Consider the following 13,454-nt stretch of genomic DNA (forward strand, 5'->3'; position numbering starts at 1 on the left):
AAACAAGGGCACCGCCAAGCAGATCATTCCTTCGCAATATGACTTTAGGTAGTACGAAACACCCCTGAAACTATTTATTTGAAATATTTTCTCAAATACACAAAATAATGACTTAATATTATGTAAAAAATAATTTTAGTCCATTATCTTAAGGTCAGACGACACGTTCCTCGGGAATCTCTTTTGTATCTCCTCGTAATAAAGAGTTCCAATTAAAAATATTAATTTAATAATTACTTTAAAAATGATCAAATTTTATCTGGATTTGGTTGTATGTCTGGATGGTCGAGTGGTTAGAACCGTGGCCGCTCACTGCCAGAAGCGTATAGGTTCTAGATGTCGTGAGTTCAAAGCCCCGCCCCGGCGGTGTTATCCGTACAATGAGGGTACCCTATATGCAATACTTTGCCAAAAAATGACTAAGTTCAAAAGCTGGTGTTTTTTTCATAAATTAACAGAACACAACATTCCCTTCCTGGTTGCAGATTGCTTCACTAGACTCTGCAAGGCCCTGTTCCCTGACAGCAAGATTGCCTCCAAGTTGTCCTGTAGTCGCACCAAGAAAACACAGATTGTCAAGCGTTTTCCTGCTCCATCCTTGCATCAAGAAGTCGTGGAACATCTGAAGAATAACCCTTTCTCCCTAGCCAATGATGAGAGCAATGACAGATATTGTGACAAGTCCTTGGCCATACTTGTGAGATATTTTACAGACAGATCACAAACCAGTTTCCTTGACATGCCCATCTGTAAAATCGGCACTGCGGCAAACATCTTTGAGCATATTCAACAGGTGTTCATCGACAACAACATCCCATGGTCCAACCTCATCTCTTTCATGTCCGACAACTGTAGTGTGATGACTGGCAAGAACAACTCAGTGGTCACTAGGATTAAGGAGAAGACTCCCTCTGTGTTCGACTTTGGTTGTGTTTGCCACCTGGCAAATCTTTGTGCAGTCGCTGGAGTGAAGGCCCTGGTCCTACCTATAGAAGACCTCCTCATTGAAGTGTTTTTTTCATTTCCACCACAGTTCTAACAGGAAAGAAAAATACAAGGAGTTTCAAGAATTCACAGACACAGAGCCCATCAAGATCCTGAAACACTGCAGCACCAGATGGCCTAGCTTGGAGAAGTGTGTGAATCGTTTGCTGCATCACTGGCCAGCCCTCCAGAGCTATTTCAACTCGCATGAAGATGTGGAGAAACCTGGACGAGTGAAACGCTGTGCCTCCTATCTCAGCAACCCAGAGATGCGCCTTTACTTTAACTTCATCAGCTTCATCCTCCAGCCCCTGAATGACTTCAATACCATGTTCCAGGCAGATGAATCCAGGATTGGTTACCTGAAGGATGAAATCACTATCCTTTTAAGAAAATTCATGGGGAAGTTTGTGAAAGCTAAAGTCATTCAATCTGCGGAGGACCTTACAGATGTTCCCTTCAAGGACTCTGAGTGTCAGCTTCATGACAACATCATCGCCATTGGAGTGACAACCAGAGCCTACATGGTGGACCATGCTGATGATATCCCTCCATCAGCATTGAGCAGATTCTTAACATCCATCAGGAAGTTCTATGAGTCAGTGACCGCCAAGATGCTGGCAAAGTTTCCCTTTAAGGATCCTGTGATTTCAAGCCTGAGGTTCCTTAACCCCACAACTCGAGGATGCTTGCAGCCATCTATTTTGACAGACCTGGCCAGACGGTTTCCTTCCTTAATACCTAAGGACCAGTGGGACCAATTAGAAGCAGAGTTCTTGGACTTCCAAACCATTCCTTCCATGGAGCTTCCCAACTTTTCTGAGGAAGCCAGGACTGACATCTTCTGGGGTGAAGTCATTGCCATGAAGAACAGAATCACCAACACCCCAAGGTTCCCACTGATGGCTAAGATTGTGAGGGCAGTGATGACCATTCCTAACTCCAATGCTGAGTGTGAGAGGATCTTTTCCATGATGAAGAAGATACCTACAGACACAAGATCAAACCTGGACAATTCCACACATTGTGCATTATTAACTGTGAAAGTGAACAATACCCAGAAATGTCACTCCTCCAAGCCATCAAAGGACATTTTAAAAACTGCAAAGAAGGCCTGTGTTGGTTACAACATTAGCTGTTCATCTTCTCAGTGATTGATTTTGTTAATGTCCTTATGTGTTATGACAATGTTTATATGTTCATTGATGACTTCAATGATAAATAAATTTTTTTTTTTTAAATTGTTGTTGCTTTTTTTGAATATAAGAAAGTAAAATACAATTTATGAAAAAAGGTATAATATTTGATACATAGTGCATTACAACTCATACTTTAGTAAAAATGGAAATTATATTTTCGCGACTAAATGTCGCGAATTTGTTGACATGAAAAATGTCGTTCGCGAAAAATCCCCCATGAAGATTTTCAAAAGTTGGCATGTATGAATTATTGGAAATCAAAATCCTAGCAATATGCACACTTCTAATATATATACAATTAGTCTGCAAAAGAACAACTTCCTATCTTGGAAACTGTAGGATGTGTTATCCGCACAATGAGGGTACCCTATATGCAATATTTTGCCAAGAAATGACTAAGTTCAAAAGCTGGTATTTTTTTCATAAATTATTGGAAATCAAAATCCTAGCAATATGCACACCTCTGATATATGTACAATTGATTTGCAAAAGAACATCTTCCTTTCTTGAAAACTGTAGGAGGAGTTATCCGTACAATGAGGATACCCTATATGCAATATTTTGCCAAAAATGACTAAGTTCAAAAGCTGGTATTTTTTTTTTCATAAATTATCTGAAATAAAAATTCTAGCACTATGCACACCTCCAATATACATGTATGTACAATTGATCTGCAAAAGAACAACTTCCTACCTTGAAAACTGTAGAAGGAGTTATCCGTACAGTGAAGGTACCCTTTTGGCAGCCGCCCGCCCGCCCGCCATTTTCACCATTTTAATAACCGGATTTTTCCGATAGAAACACCCGGTTAAAAATTGATAATTTGTACAATCGTCTTGACATCGATAATACTGTAAATCCCGTTTATAGTACGGAGGTGTCTTTAATTACTGAGCCTTTTATCACCACTGTTCTTCAAATTTCCACAGCGAAAAGAAAGCAAGCATGAAGCTATTTGGAGAAACTATTTTGATTGAGGCTGTATTTAAATATGAGCAAACCAACCTTCCATCCCCATCCCAAAGGGAAGACAGACATTTTCATGTGAGCATGAAACAAAATAGCCTTGTAATGCTTTTACGTAATTCTCATTCTCCTGTTCCCGTTTTTTTGAAATAATAAACCTTAAATAAATAAATAAACCTTTGATAACAATACAACACCATCTGGTATTTGTACCAACATTTTTTAACATTTACATGTACTGCTAATTTTGGTTAGTAATTATCAATTTACTATCAACAAGTCTATTTGTTTATAAAACAATTCAAACACGGATTTTGTTTCAAATGATAAAATACTTGCATAGCTCCTTTGATTATGCAACATCCTAATTACAAAATATTTAAAGGTTAATTACTAGCCCGCACCTCAGATCTCCAGATTTCCGCATTTTTTCCTTATTTTAAATACGGAAAAAAATGCAGAGAAAATACGGAGAAAATTAAATAATACGGAAATGCAGAAAAAAATCCGTAAATGATCTGGAAAATATTCGGAAATAATATGGAGAATTGGACTTAGTATATTTTTTATCTGGAAATAATACGGAGCTCTGAACTTAGAAAATTGGAGTTCTGGACTTAAATTTTTTATTGAAAAACATTGAAAATACAAGCACTCTCATTTATTTAGAAAAAAAATTTGGTCAAAATAAAAAAGAAGAAAAGCCATAACATCTGTATGGAAAGTAAAATATTAATAATAATTAAATAATAATATATATTTTTATATATTATATTTTAATATATATATAAGAAATAATATATATAATAATTTGAGATTTACTCTTGGAATGTTCAAGGAACGTGTCGCCTGTCATGATTACCTTGACCAGGTGTTGTGTCCCAACATAGTCAAATTGTTCCCATAGAGTTTTATGAAATAAGGGATGGGATAATAGAAAAAATAATTGTAATCGAGTTTAATTATTTTTACAAAGTAAATGGAATTAATTTGTAATTGTGTTTGCCTTCAGTTACAAAAAAATGTAAATATAAGCATTAAATCATTATTTTTTGAAAGATACCGTCTCATAACTGCAGCGATGTGTGCATACAAATTGAGTAACGCGCGTTAGCCATTACCATCTAGCCAGACAAGTGTATACAGTGCACGTTCAGGACCCGTCGAAGCAGCTGCGCGTTCAGAACCCATGCAAGCAGAAACTGTCCAGCCATTACCATCTAGACAGATGTCAATACCTGCTCTCGTTAGTGTTAGCCAGACAAGTGTATACAGTGCATGTTCAGGACCCATGGAAGCAGCTGCACCATCTGAGCAGATTTCAATACCTGCACCTGATGGTGTTACCCAGACAAGTGTATACAATGGAAAGACAAAGGTTATTAATTTACCTTAACTCCAGAAAAATGTTCATAGACTGTTATCATATATTGAGAGAAATCACTGAGCCTTATGGTCTGACAGGGGGTCATCACATAACCAGATTTTAATTTAGTCTAATCAAATGTAACAATAACAGAATTACATTATAACATACAAACATTATCCAGTTATATTGTACATTGTAAGTCTAATTTTTAAAATTTATTTCATGTAAAATTTTAAATCTAAACAGGAGCAGTTACAAGCGGTTCGAGACAAATTCAGATATTACGGTAAAGCAACAAAGGCTTTACTGCTTGTCCTGTTCATGAAGAGTGAACTTGAGGGGCCGATCGGTCACAGGAAAAGGGCCGAAGGGATTAGAGGCTCGTCCAGCCATTGCCGATACGTCAAAGCTTGAGGTTTTGAACGGTTAGTTCTAAAATACATCTTGTAGTACACTATCATAAAACTAGCATATCATCTTCAATAAATCCATTCAGCATTCTGACATCTGAATTAAATTGGAAGTGCCTTCTGTTTTGAGAATAAATTTTGAAAAAATTATGCAATGTTTAAATAAATAATCATTTGCAGTAAAGTTCATCAAATGTTAATAATCTTGTAATTAATGTATTTCAGAGCTTATAGAGGAACAGCGGCCCTACGAAAAGAGATCAAAAATAAATGGGAAACTATGAGAAGTTTAAAACCCTCTGCTGGAGGTACCCCCAAAAAATGAGATCATCATCACTGTGGACTTGAAAAAGTAAACTGTAGAATAAACTGAATTATTGATACATATTGATGATATAAAAACATTGTTAATATAGACTTATAGTCAAACTAAATGTAGTTTTTAGCTTGAGGGAGCTTATCTGATCAAAATTTGTTTGTTGTTTGTCGTAAACTTTTTATGTTTTGATCCTCTTCTCCAGAACCACTGCGTCAATTTCAACCAAATTTGGCACAAAGTATAATAAAGCTATATGGATAAAAGTAGAAAGATGTTATATTTTATACTATTTTAGCAAGTTCTACTGGTACTACATTGTCAAGGTATTTTATGGCTGTTGTTGCTCAGTTGAGCGATGTAGCCCCTTAATTGGCCATTTGTTTTTACATCATACGTGTAATGTTTTCATAATATTAAAATGCTTATATTTAGTCAGACGAAATGTATTTTTCAATGACTTAAATTAAATTTATACATGTTAATGTTTTCAAAATATAAAAATGCTTGTAAATGCAGTCAAACAAAATGTAGTTTTGGGATAACGAACTTCTATGACTTGAATTATTTTAATACATGTTAATGTTTTCATAATATAAAAATACTTGTAAATGTAGCCAGACGAAATGTATTTTTCTATTACTTTAATTATATTATACAGTTGTTAATGCTTTCAAAATATAAAAATGCTTGTAAACGCAGTCAAACGAAACATAGTCTTGTGACAATAAACTTCTATGACTTGAATTATATTTATACATGTTAATGTTTTCACAATATAAAAATGCTTGTAAATGTAGTCAGACGAAATGTATTTTTCTATGACTTTAATTATATTATACAGTTGTTAATGTTTTCAAAATATAATAATGCTTGTAAATGCCGTCAAACGAAACATAGTTTTGTGACAATAAACTTCTGTGACTTGAATTATATTAATACATTTTAATGTTTTCACAACATAAAAATGCTTGTAAATGTAGTCAGACAAAATGTATTTTTCTATGACTTTAATTATTTATTACAATTGTTAATGTTTTCAAAATATAACAATGCTTGTAAGTGCAGTCAAACGAAAATTTTAGTTTTGTTACAAAAAATAATACATGTTAATGTTTTCACAATACATAAAGGCTTGTAAATTTAGTTAAAAGAAGTGTTGTTGTCATGGTTTATCATGAAATTGCAGCCAGGCAACTCCAGGATTTAAATTGTTAAATAACTCAGCTCGTCTTATTTTTTCCGTATTTCTGCATTTATCTTACAGATTTCCGTATTTCCCCCTTTTGTAAATCTCTCCGTATTTTTTCCATATTTCCTCATTTTTACCAAGCATGGAAATGCGTCCGTATTTCCAGATCACAAATATGGATTTCCATATTTTTAGAATACGGGAAATCTGTGTTGCAGAATTTTCTGCATTTCCTAAAATTCTCCGTATTTTAAATGCGGAAAATAGTCAAAATACTCCCGTCCGCATTTCCATATTTTAAATACGGAGATCTGAGGTGCGGGTAGTAGGAACAAGTAAAAGGAAGATATCTCTATCATATTGAAACTAGAGAGAATGACCATTTCGGCCACGTCCTGCATTAAGGTCAGACGACACGTTCCTCAATTTTAGATAACTTTTTCCAGGAATTTATTAATGGTTTACTACTACTTTGACAAGCCTTCTTGCAAAAAACAGGGTACCTTACCAGGCATTTCTGCAAAATACTAGAGTATGCAACATCCTATATAATCTTCTTGAAAATACACTTGAATTGCTGATATGAAAATAGATACATCTACACCACAGCATAATTCACTATAATAGAACTATATCTCCGCCGGGGTGGGGCTTTGAACTCCCGACCTCTAGAACCTATACGCTTCTGGCAGTGAGCGGCCACGGTTCTCACCACTCGACCATCTAGACATATAACCACATCCAAGTAAATTTTGATCATTTTTAAAGTAATTATAAATTTAATTTTTTTTATTGGAACTCTTTATTACGAGGAGGTACAAAAAAGATTCTCGAGGAACGTGTCGTCAGACCTTAAGAACCTCTAATCTATCACTTTATGAGTGTTTTGGTCCCACCTTCGATTCAAATCCCTATATTGGGAAATATGAAATTGAAATTTTGATAGATGGCTTATTTAATTTCTTTCTTTAAATACATTGGGTTTTTGATTTAGTTTCAGCAGTGTTGAAATTTATTCAAACATCATATTTCAGACACATTCACAGTTTAAATGACAAAACAATCAATTGTAATTTGGAAAAATACTTTGGTGACCATTAATCGCTTAGCAGCCTGCACGTACAATTGACGGAAACTAGAAAAAGAAAATGAGATAAAGACAAAAAGGACATATTTTTGCAATGCGATCTAAAACGGTTTTTGCTGGAGGATATAATGGAATTGAAAATGAAACTAAAAAGTTGGGTTTTTTTAACTTTAAATGCATAAACAGTATATGATTATTGAGGCTCTGTCCAAGAGTCAGAACCTAAACATCAGCTTCCTGGTCTACACATTTATGAATTCAGCTTTCCTTACAAGTGTGTGTGTGGGGGTGGGGGGGGGGGGTAGAGACGATGATCTTTAAACAGTATGAGCATTCACACTATACATCCGTTTTGGCCCCGCCCTTGAGTCAAAACCAATACTCCAAAAGATATGAAATTTAAATTTATTAGAGGACTTCCTGGTTAACATAATTATGAAGTCAGTTTTTTGTCAATGAGAAGAGGTAGGAAGATTTTTAAACATAATACATTGTATGCATTAACACTATATTGCCCCCCCCCCTTACGGCCTGACCCAGGGAGAGAGTAAAGAAGACGATTTTCGAAGAATTAATGCATTTTCACTATGGCTATATAAGCTCCACCATACGGCCTAAACCACTGTTCTAGAAGTTATGAATTTCACGTGTAAGTTAGAAGACGTCATGAGCATCATAACCGTGCATTTCGTTTTTATCAAATATATATGGGAAAAGAGAAAGTGATTTTCTAAAATCTAATACTTGTTTACTATATGGTCAAATTGGCCCCACCCTAGACCATGAACCCCTCACAATTTTACAAAGAGGGCTTTATGAACACTATACCCATGCATGCAGTTTTTTCTCCCTCACATATGTGACAATAGAGAAGACTTTTGAAAAAAATTCGCTTTTTTCATATTTCGCCGATAGAGCCATGAATTTCACAACTTAGATTCCTCTAACCATAGAGATGCTTCACACCATAAATAGTATACATGTAATCACTGCTCCTATAGTTTTCAAAAAGAAGTTAAAAGTGTAAAATTGATCACGCAACATGCACGACGACGGACGGAGACCATCTGCAATAGGTCACCTGAGTGTATCAGGTTGCCTAAAAATATATTCTTGTGACCATAGAACTTTCGAAATCGAGACTGTCGCTAGTCCGGTTATATCAACTTGTTTGTCAGTAGCAATTGTTTGAATCGGTATTCGTACAGAATGTTCGTAAACGTCCTGCCTTACTATAGTCTGTCCCAAGATATTTATGCAGCACATTTGGACGATTTTTAATAAAAATACACTTACCTGTGAAAGAAGTGCAATTGAAACTAGTGGGTATTGTTAGGTGTTTTTTTTTTACAAAAAAACACGTCTCCCCTTCTCCTCAAGGATTGTAATATGGGGCAAATTTAACAATTGATAAAGAATGATGTCAGCTTTATGTTACCCAGACCCAGACAACATTTTATTATCTTTTTCTTAATTTGACCTTGAGTAAAACATGGTCAAGGTCATATATAAATCAATAGTACACCTAAGTGTATTATTATTGTTCTTTGTTTAAAGTTTGAAGTCTTTCTGTCAAAGTATATTCAGGAGTTGAACAATGAAGTTTTTTCTAATATGACCGTGAAATAAAAATTCGAGGTCAAGGTCAAAATTTTTGGTAAGGTTCAACTAGGTTATATACCATCTATCTATGATATAAGTTAAAAGTCTGTATGTTAAAGGAGTCTTGTGTTATGGTCCCGACAATATTTTTTATGAAAAGCTTGACCTTGAAGAACAAAATAGGTCAAGGTTAAAACTTTTGGTGGTGTGCACTCCTTCTCAATACCATCTACCTATGTTCCAAGTTTGAAGTCTTAATGTCAAAGGGTATTTTAGTTATGACCCAGACAAAATTTTATTATTTTTTTCTTAATTTGACCTTTAGTAAAACAAGGTCAAGGTCAAATATTATTCAATAGTACACCTAAGTGTATTATTATTGTTCTTTGTTTAAAGTTATAAGTCCTTCTGTCAAAGTATATTCAGGAGTTGAACAATACCATCTACCTATGTCCCACGTTTGAAGTCTTAATGTCAAAGGGTATTTAAGTTACGGTCTGGACAAATTTGGATGAAGAAGAATAAGAAAAAGAAGAAAAAGAAAGTCGACAAAAACAATATGTCTCCCCTTTAAAAGGGGTAACATAATAGTTGAAAGGGATATTTTCCAAAATAATTTCATTGACACAGTATCATCTTTCACTCGGAAAAATTCACAGGAACGAAAACAGATTCCTTAGGGAGATTTATAATGGGAATGTTTACATCTTTTCTCCTTTCGGAATACATCGCGCAGTTTTTCAATGTAATCATCCGGGCTTGCTGCAATACAAAATTTCCGTAGTCATCACATTTTTTAGCATTGTATTGAAACCTGATAAGCTAACAGGGGCGTTTCGACTGAGAAAATCTTGCAAATTTTTTAATGAACATCGTTTGAACCCTGAGGTATTTATAAATATCAAGCAATTAAGCCAAATGTGAATCCAGAATACCTTGGGACAGAATATAGCCGTCGACCACCACGAGAGTCATCACACTCTTGAACTTTTACAGCGGGCGAAGACAGAAGGTGTTGAGCTGTACGGGTTACCTCCTTTGAATGTGGCTCTTTTCAAACAGAACAGAATTCAATTACAATTTTCATTTCTTTTGATAAGAGAAGCAGCGATGTCTTCCGCCATTGATTAGTTCTTCAGCCCTTATCACATTAAGGATGCCTTCAGAAAGACTAGAATTTTCGCTTTTTAATCCTGAGATGATTGATCAGAAACAACTTGGCCCTGCTGAACCACAACAACATACACTACCAGAAGAATTGAATATCATAAATTAAATAAATGAAGCAAATAGGCTTAAACCACACTAATAAAAAAGTCGAAGCGGCTTAAAATCATCAAATTACTTTTTCAATCAATAGTTTTATGTTAAGTTTAAAAGTTTCTTTTCTTTAAAAAAAAACAAGTCCCTTAAAGAACACAGCTGTGTCATGCATTTGGTAATTTTCTTCGGAAATGTCCACTGGTAACTCAGGGTCTTATTCCCGAAAACTGTCCGAGATTTTTTGCCGACTTCAGGGTAAAAAGACGGATGTTTACGACATCAAAAATAATGACAGGGTAATCATTTAAAGACGTGATACTTTTTATAAACCAGAAAGAAAGAGTGTGTGTGTCTAAATTGATAACGATAATTTAGTCAATCTCTTATAAAATATATTCATATTTTTGTTTAAAAAATTATCATTCCAATAGTGAATTTATCCTATTATGTCATATAATAAAGGACATTTAATAATAAATGTACAACAGCTCATGCAAAAGGAAGCAGATGAGGAAGAATGGAAGAAGGAAAAGAAAGAAAAGACAGAGTAAGAGGAAAGAAAAAATGCCACCATTAATAAATTGATTGTGATATGGGGTGCGTTCACAGTTCTTCAGATGGTAACCGTCGGTATTTTTAATCACCATAATTATACTAGTGGTACCAATGTTAACCAATGGTAGTTATCCCCGTGCACGCGAATGTGAGAGATATTTTGAGTGTAGTTTTGCCTCTTCAGTTGGAAATAAAAGGAAACAAGAAATCATATTGACGCAAGCGTCAAATGGGCCGCAAAAATATAATTGTTGTATAATTCATTACATAAAAACACACCACAGAGAAGAAAATAAGAGATGGTTGTACTAATTTTTATGGTAAATTTTAAAATACTTTCAGCAACTTGGTTTTAAGTTTAACATTTTTCTATTATCATAAAGAATCGAATTCGTTACTGTAAGCATTTCTAACGGTAATTGTATGATCATTATTATACAAAGTTCAACTCATCATTGTTCTTTTGGAGATTATGTTTTTCAAACCATTTTGATTATTTTTGTTGTATTTGTATTGAATAAAAACATAATGCGTTAGTTAATATGATTTCAAGGGACCACATGATAAATAGAAATGGATTAGTTCAAATTTTCCAGTCAATTCAAATTTTCATTTCTGTCATATTTTTGCGCAAATAATTGATATGGATGTCATTTCATATTTTCTCCCACATTTTACATGGAAATATAATAAATACACACTCAAAATCATTTTATTTGACACGACACATAGAAATTTAAATATGTCATTTATATAAAATTTAATGACATTCAGGTCTTTAGTATTTCAGGTCTTCATTATGTCCCGCAAACCGATACCGATGCATTGTTTTGAAAAAGTAGAAAAACTCCGAAATTTTCCGAATAGATTTAATCTCGATAAATACGCGCCAAACACAAAAATCTACTAAGTAAGATCTAATTTTCATTTACGAGTAAAACAAAAAATATGTGATATTTTTTAAAAGGCACAAAACATATTTCTACATGCAAATTTACTTTTAATTCATAAAAAATAAGCATGATATTATCTCTATTAACAAAGAACTATTCCGCAGAAACGCAGTAACAATATATAAATGTATATCAAACAAGTATACCTTTTTAAAAAAGCTTGCCGTCTTTAAGGCAATTTTTTTCTTCAGAAGTTGGTTTTGAAACAAACTTTTTTTTTTTATAGACTATTGAATTATGCTCATGAGGTACTACACTAGCTTTCAATACCCATGATAGCAGGAACGTACATGTATATACATAGTACAAGTTTTGTTATTCTTTAAGTAACAAATTCTATATGGGATCATTTGGTTATATATTCATGTTTGACATTGGTTTTCTCCAGATGTATGACAGTTCATTTAGATTTCATTCTCAGTAATAGATCAAACCGCGTCAATGCACACTGCACCAACTTTTTTAATGTTGATGGTAATGAAGTGTTGATGGATTACAACTTATTTTCAGCTGCATCATTAAAACAATTCTTAAGAGTGTTTAAAATTTATTTAAAGAAAAACTTGAAACTTAAAAAAAATGTGATGCCTATAATAAATGAAAACATATCTTGTAAGTAAAAAATAATTTCTTCACATAGAAGTAAAAAATGATAAAAACAGAAGTATCTTTCAATTATGTAACACAAGTTTACCCATGGAATTATGTGAAGACCATCATTATAGTACAATTATATATGTTGATGATGATGATGATATTGTAAACAATGATGAAAACAATATATTCTATCACAACCAAAAAAGAGGCCCATGGGCCACATTGCTCACATGAGCAACAATGGCTTACTACTTTGGGTGGGAGTGAAAAGATATTGTGATAGATAAATTATATATAGCACTGGCATATCATTTCCTGCATTATTTTGCAGATAAAATTTTCCATAAATTTTCTTAGATGTATATCAGTTTAAAATTCAGCACCCATTGTGGGCCTACCTTACTGCATGTATTGAAAATTTGAATCTTCACAATTAGAGAATGCCAACATTCCATATTTGGCGCAGTAGTTAAAAAATGCACCCCCCCCCCTCTTTTTTAAAATACAGTTTCAAGGTTTTCTCTGGTTTGAATACAAACTGGCCTTTTATTTCTGCAATTTATATTCATCTTCCCATAAGGATGCATTGTGCCAAATTTAGTTAAATTGGCTAAGTGGTAAGTGCTAGGTTTGAAATGTAAAAAGTTTACAGACGGACGATGGACAAAATGTGATCAGAAAAGCTCACCTGAGTTTTGAGCTTAGGTGAGGTAAAAATGAAAACAGTTTTCTCTAAGTAAAAAATAAAGAAATCAGTATTTAAGTAAAAAATTAATGAGAATGGTATCTTCCAAGTAAATAACAAAAATGTTCTATGCAAAATATGCAGCTATGATATTCATATTACACAACTGACAAGTAATGGAAATGAACAGCATATATTTCTAAGTAAAATTATATGCAATTCTGAAACTCACTGAACAAAGTAAATGTAGTATAATATGTCTTAAATATTCAAACT

At 33.8% G+C, this 13,454-nt stretch overlaps 1 protein-coding gene across 1 annotated transcript; it reads left to right on the forward strand.

Annotated features, from left to right (window-relative positions):
- Window positions 1-526: 526 nt before the first annotated feature.
- LOC136276394 (uncharacterized) lies at window positions 527-2,138 on the forward strand. The gene has a single exon (XM_066088286.1). The coding sequence runs from the start codon at window positions 1,254-1,256 to the stop codon at window positions 2,136-2,138; it is 885 nt and encodes a 294-aa protein (XP_065944358.1). The 5' UTR covers window positions 527-1,253.
- The last annotated feature ends 11,316 nt before the right edge of the window (window positions 2,139-13,454 follow it).

The sequence above is a fragment of the Magallana gigas genome, chromosome 6 (genome assembly GCF_963853765.1).
Source record: "Magallana gigas chromosome 6, xbMagGiga1.1, whole genome shotgun sequence".
Taxonomy (NCBI): Eukaryota; Metazoa; Mollusca; class Bivalvia; order Ostreida; family Ostreidae; genus Magallana; species Magallana gigas.

Excerpts from the sequence above, each read along its gene's own strand:
- LOC136276394 (XM_066088286.1), top strand. The coding sequence starts at position 1,254 with ATGCGCCTTTACTTTAACTTCATCAGCTTCATCCTCCAGCCCCTGAAT.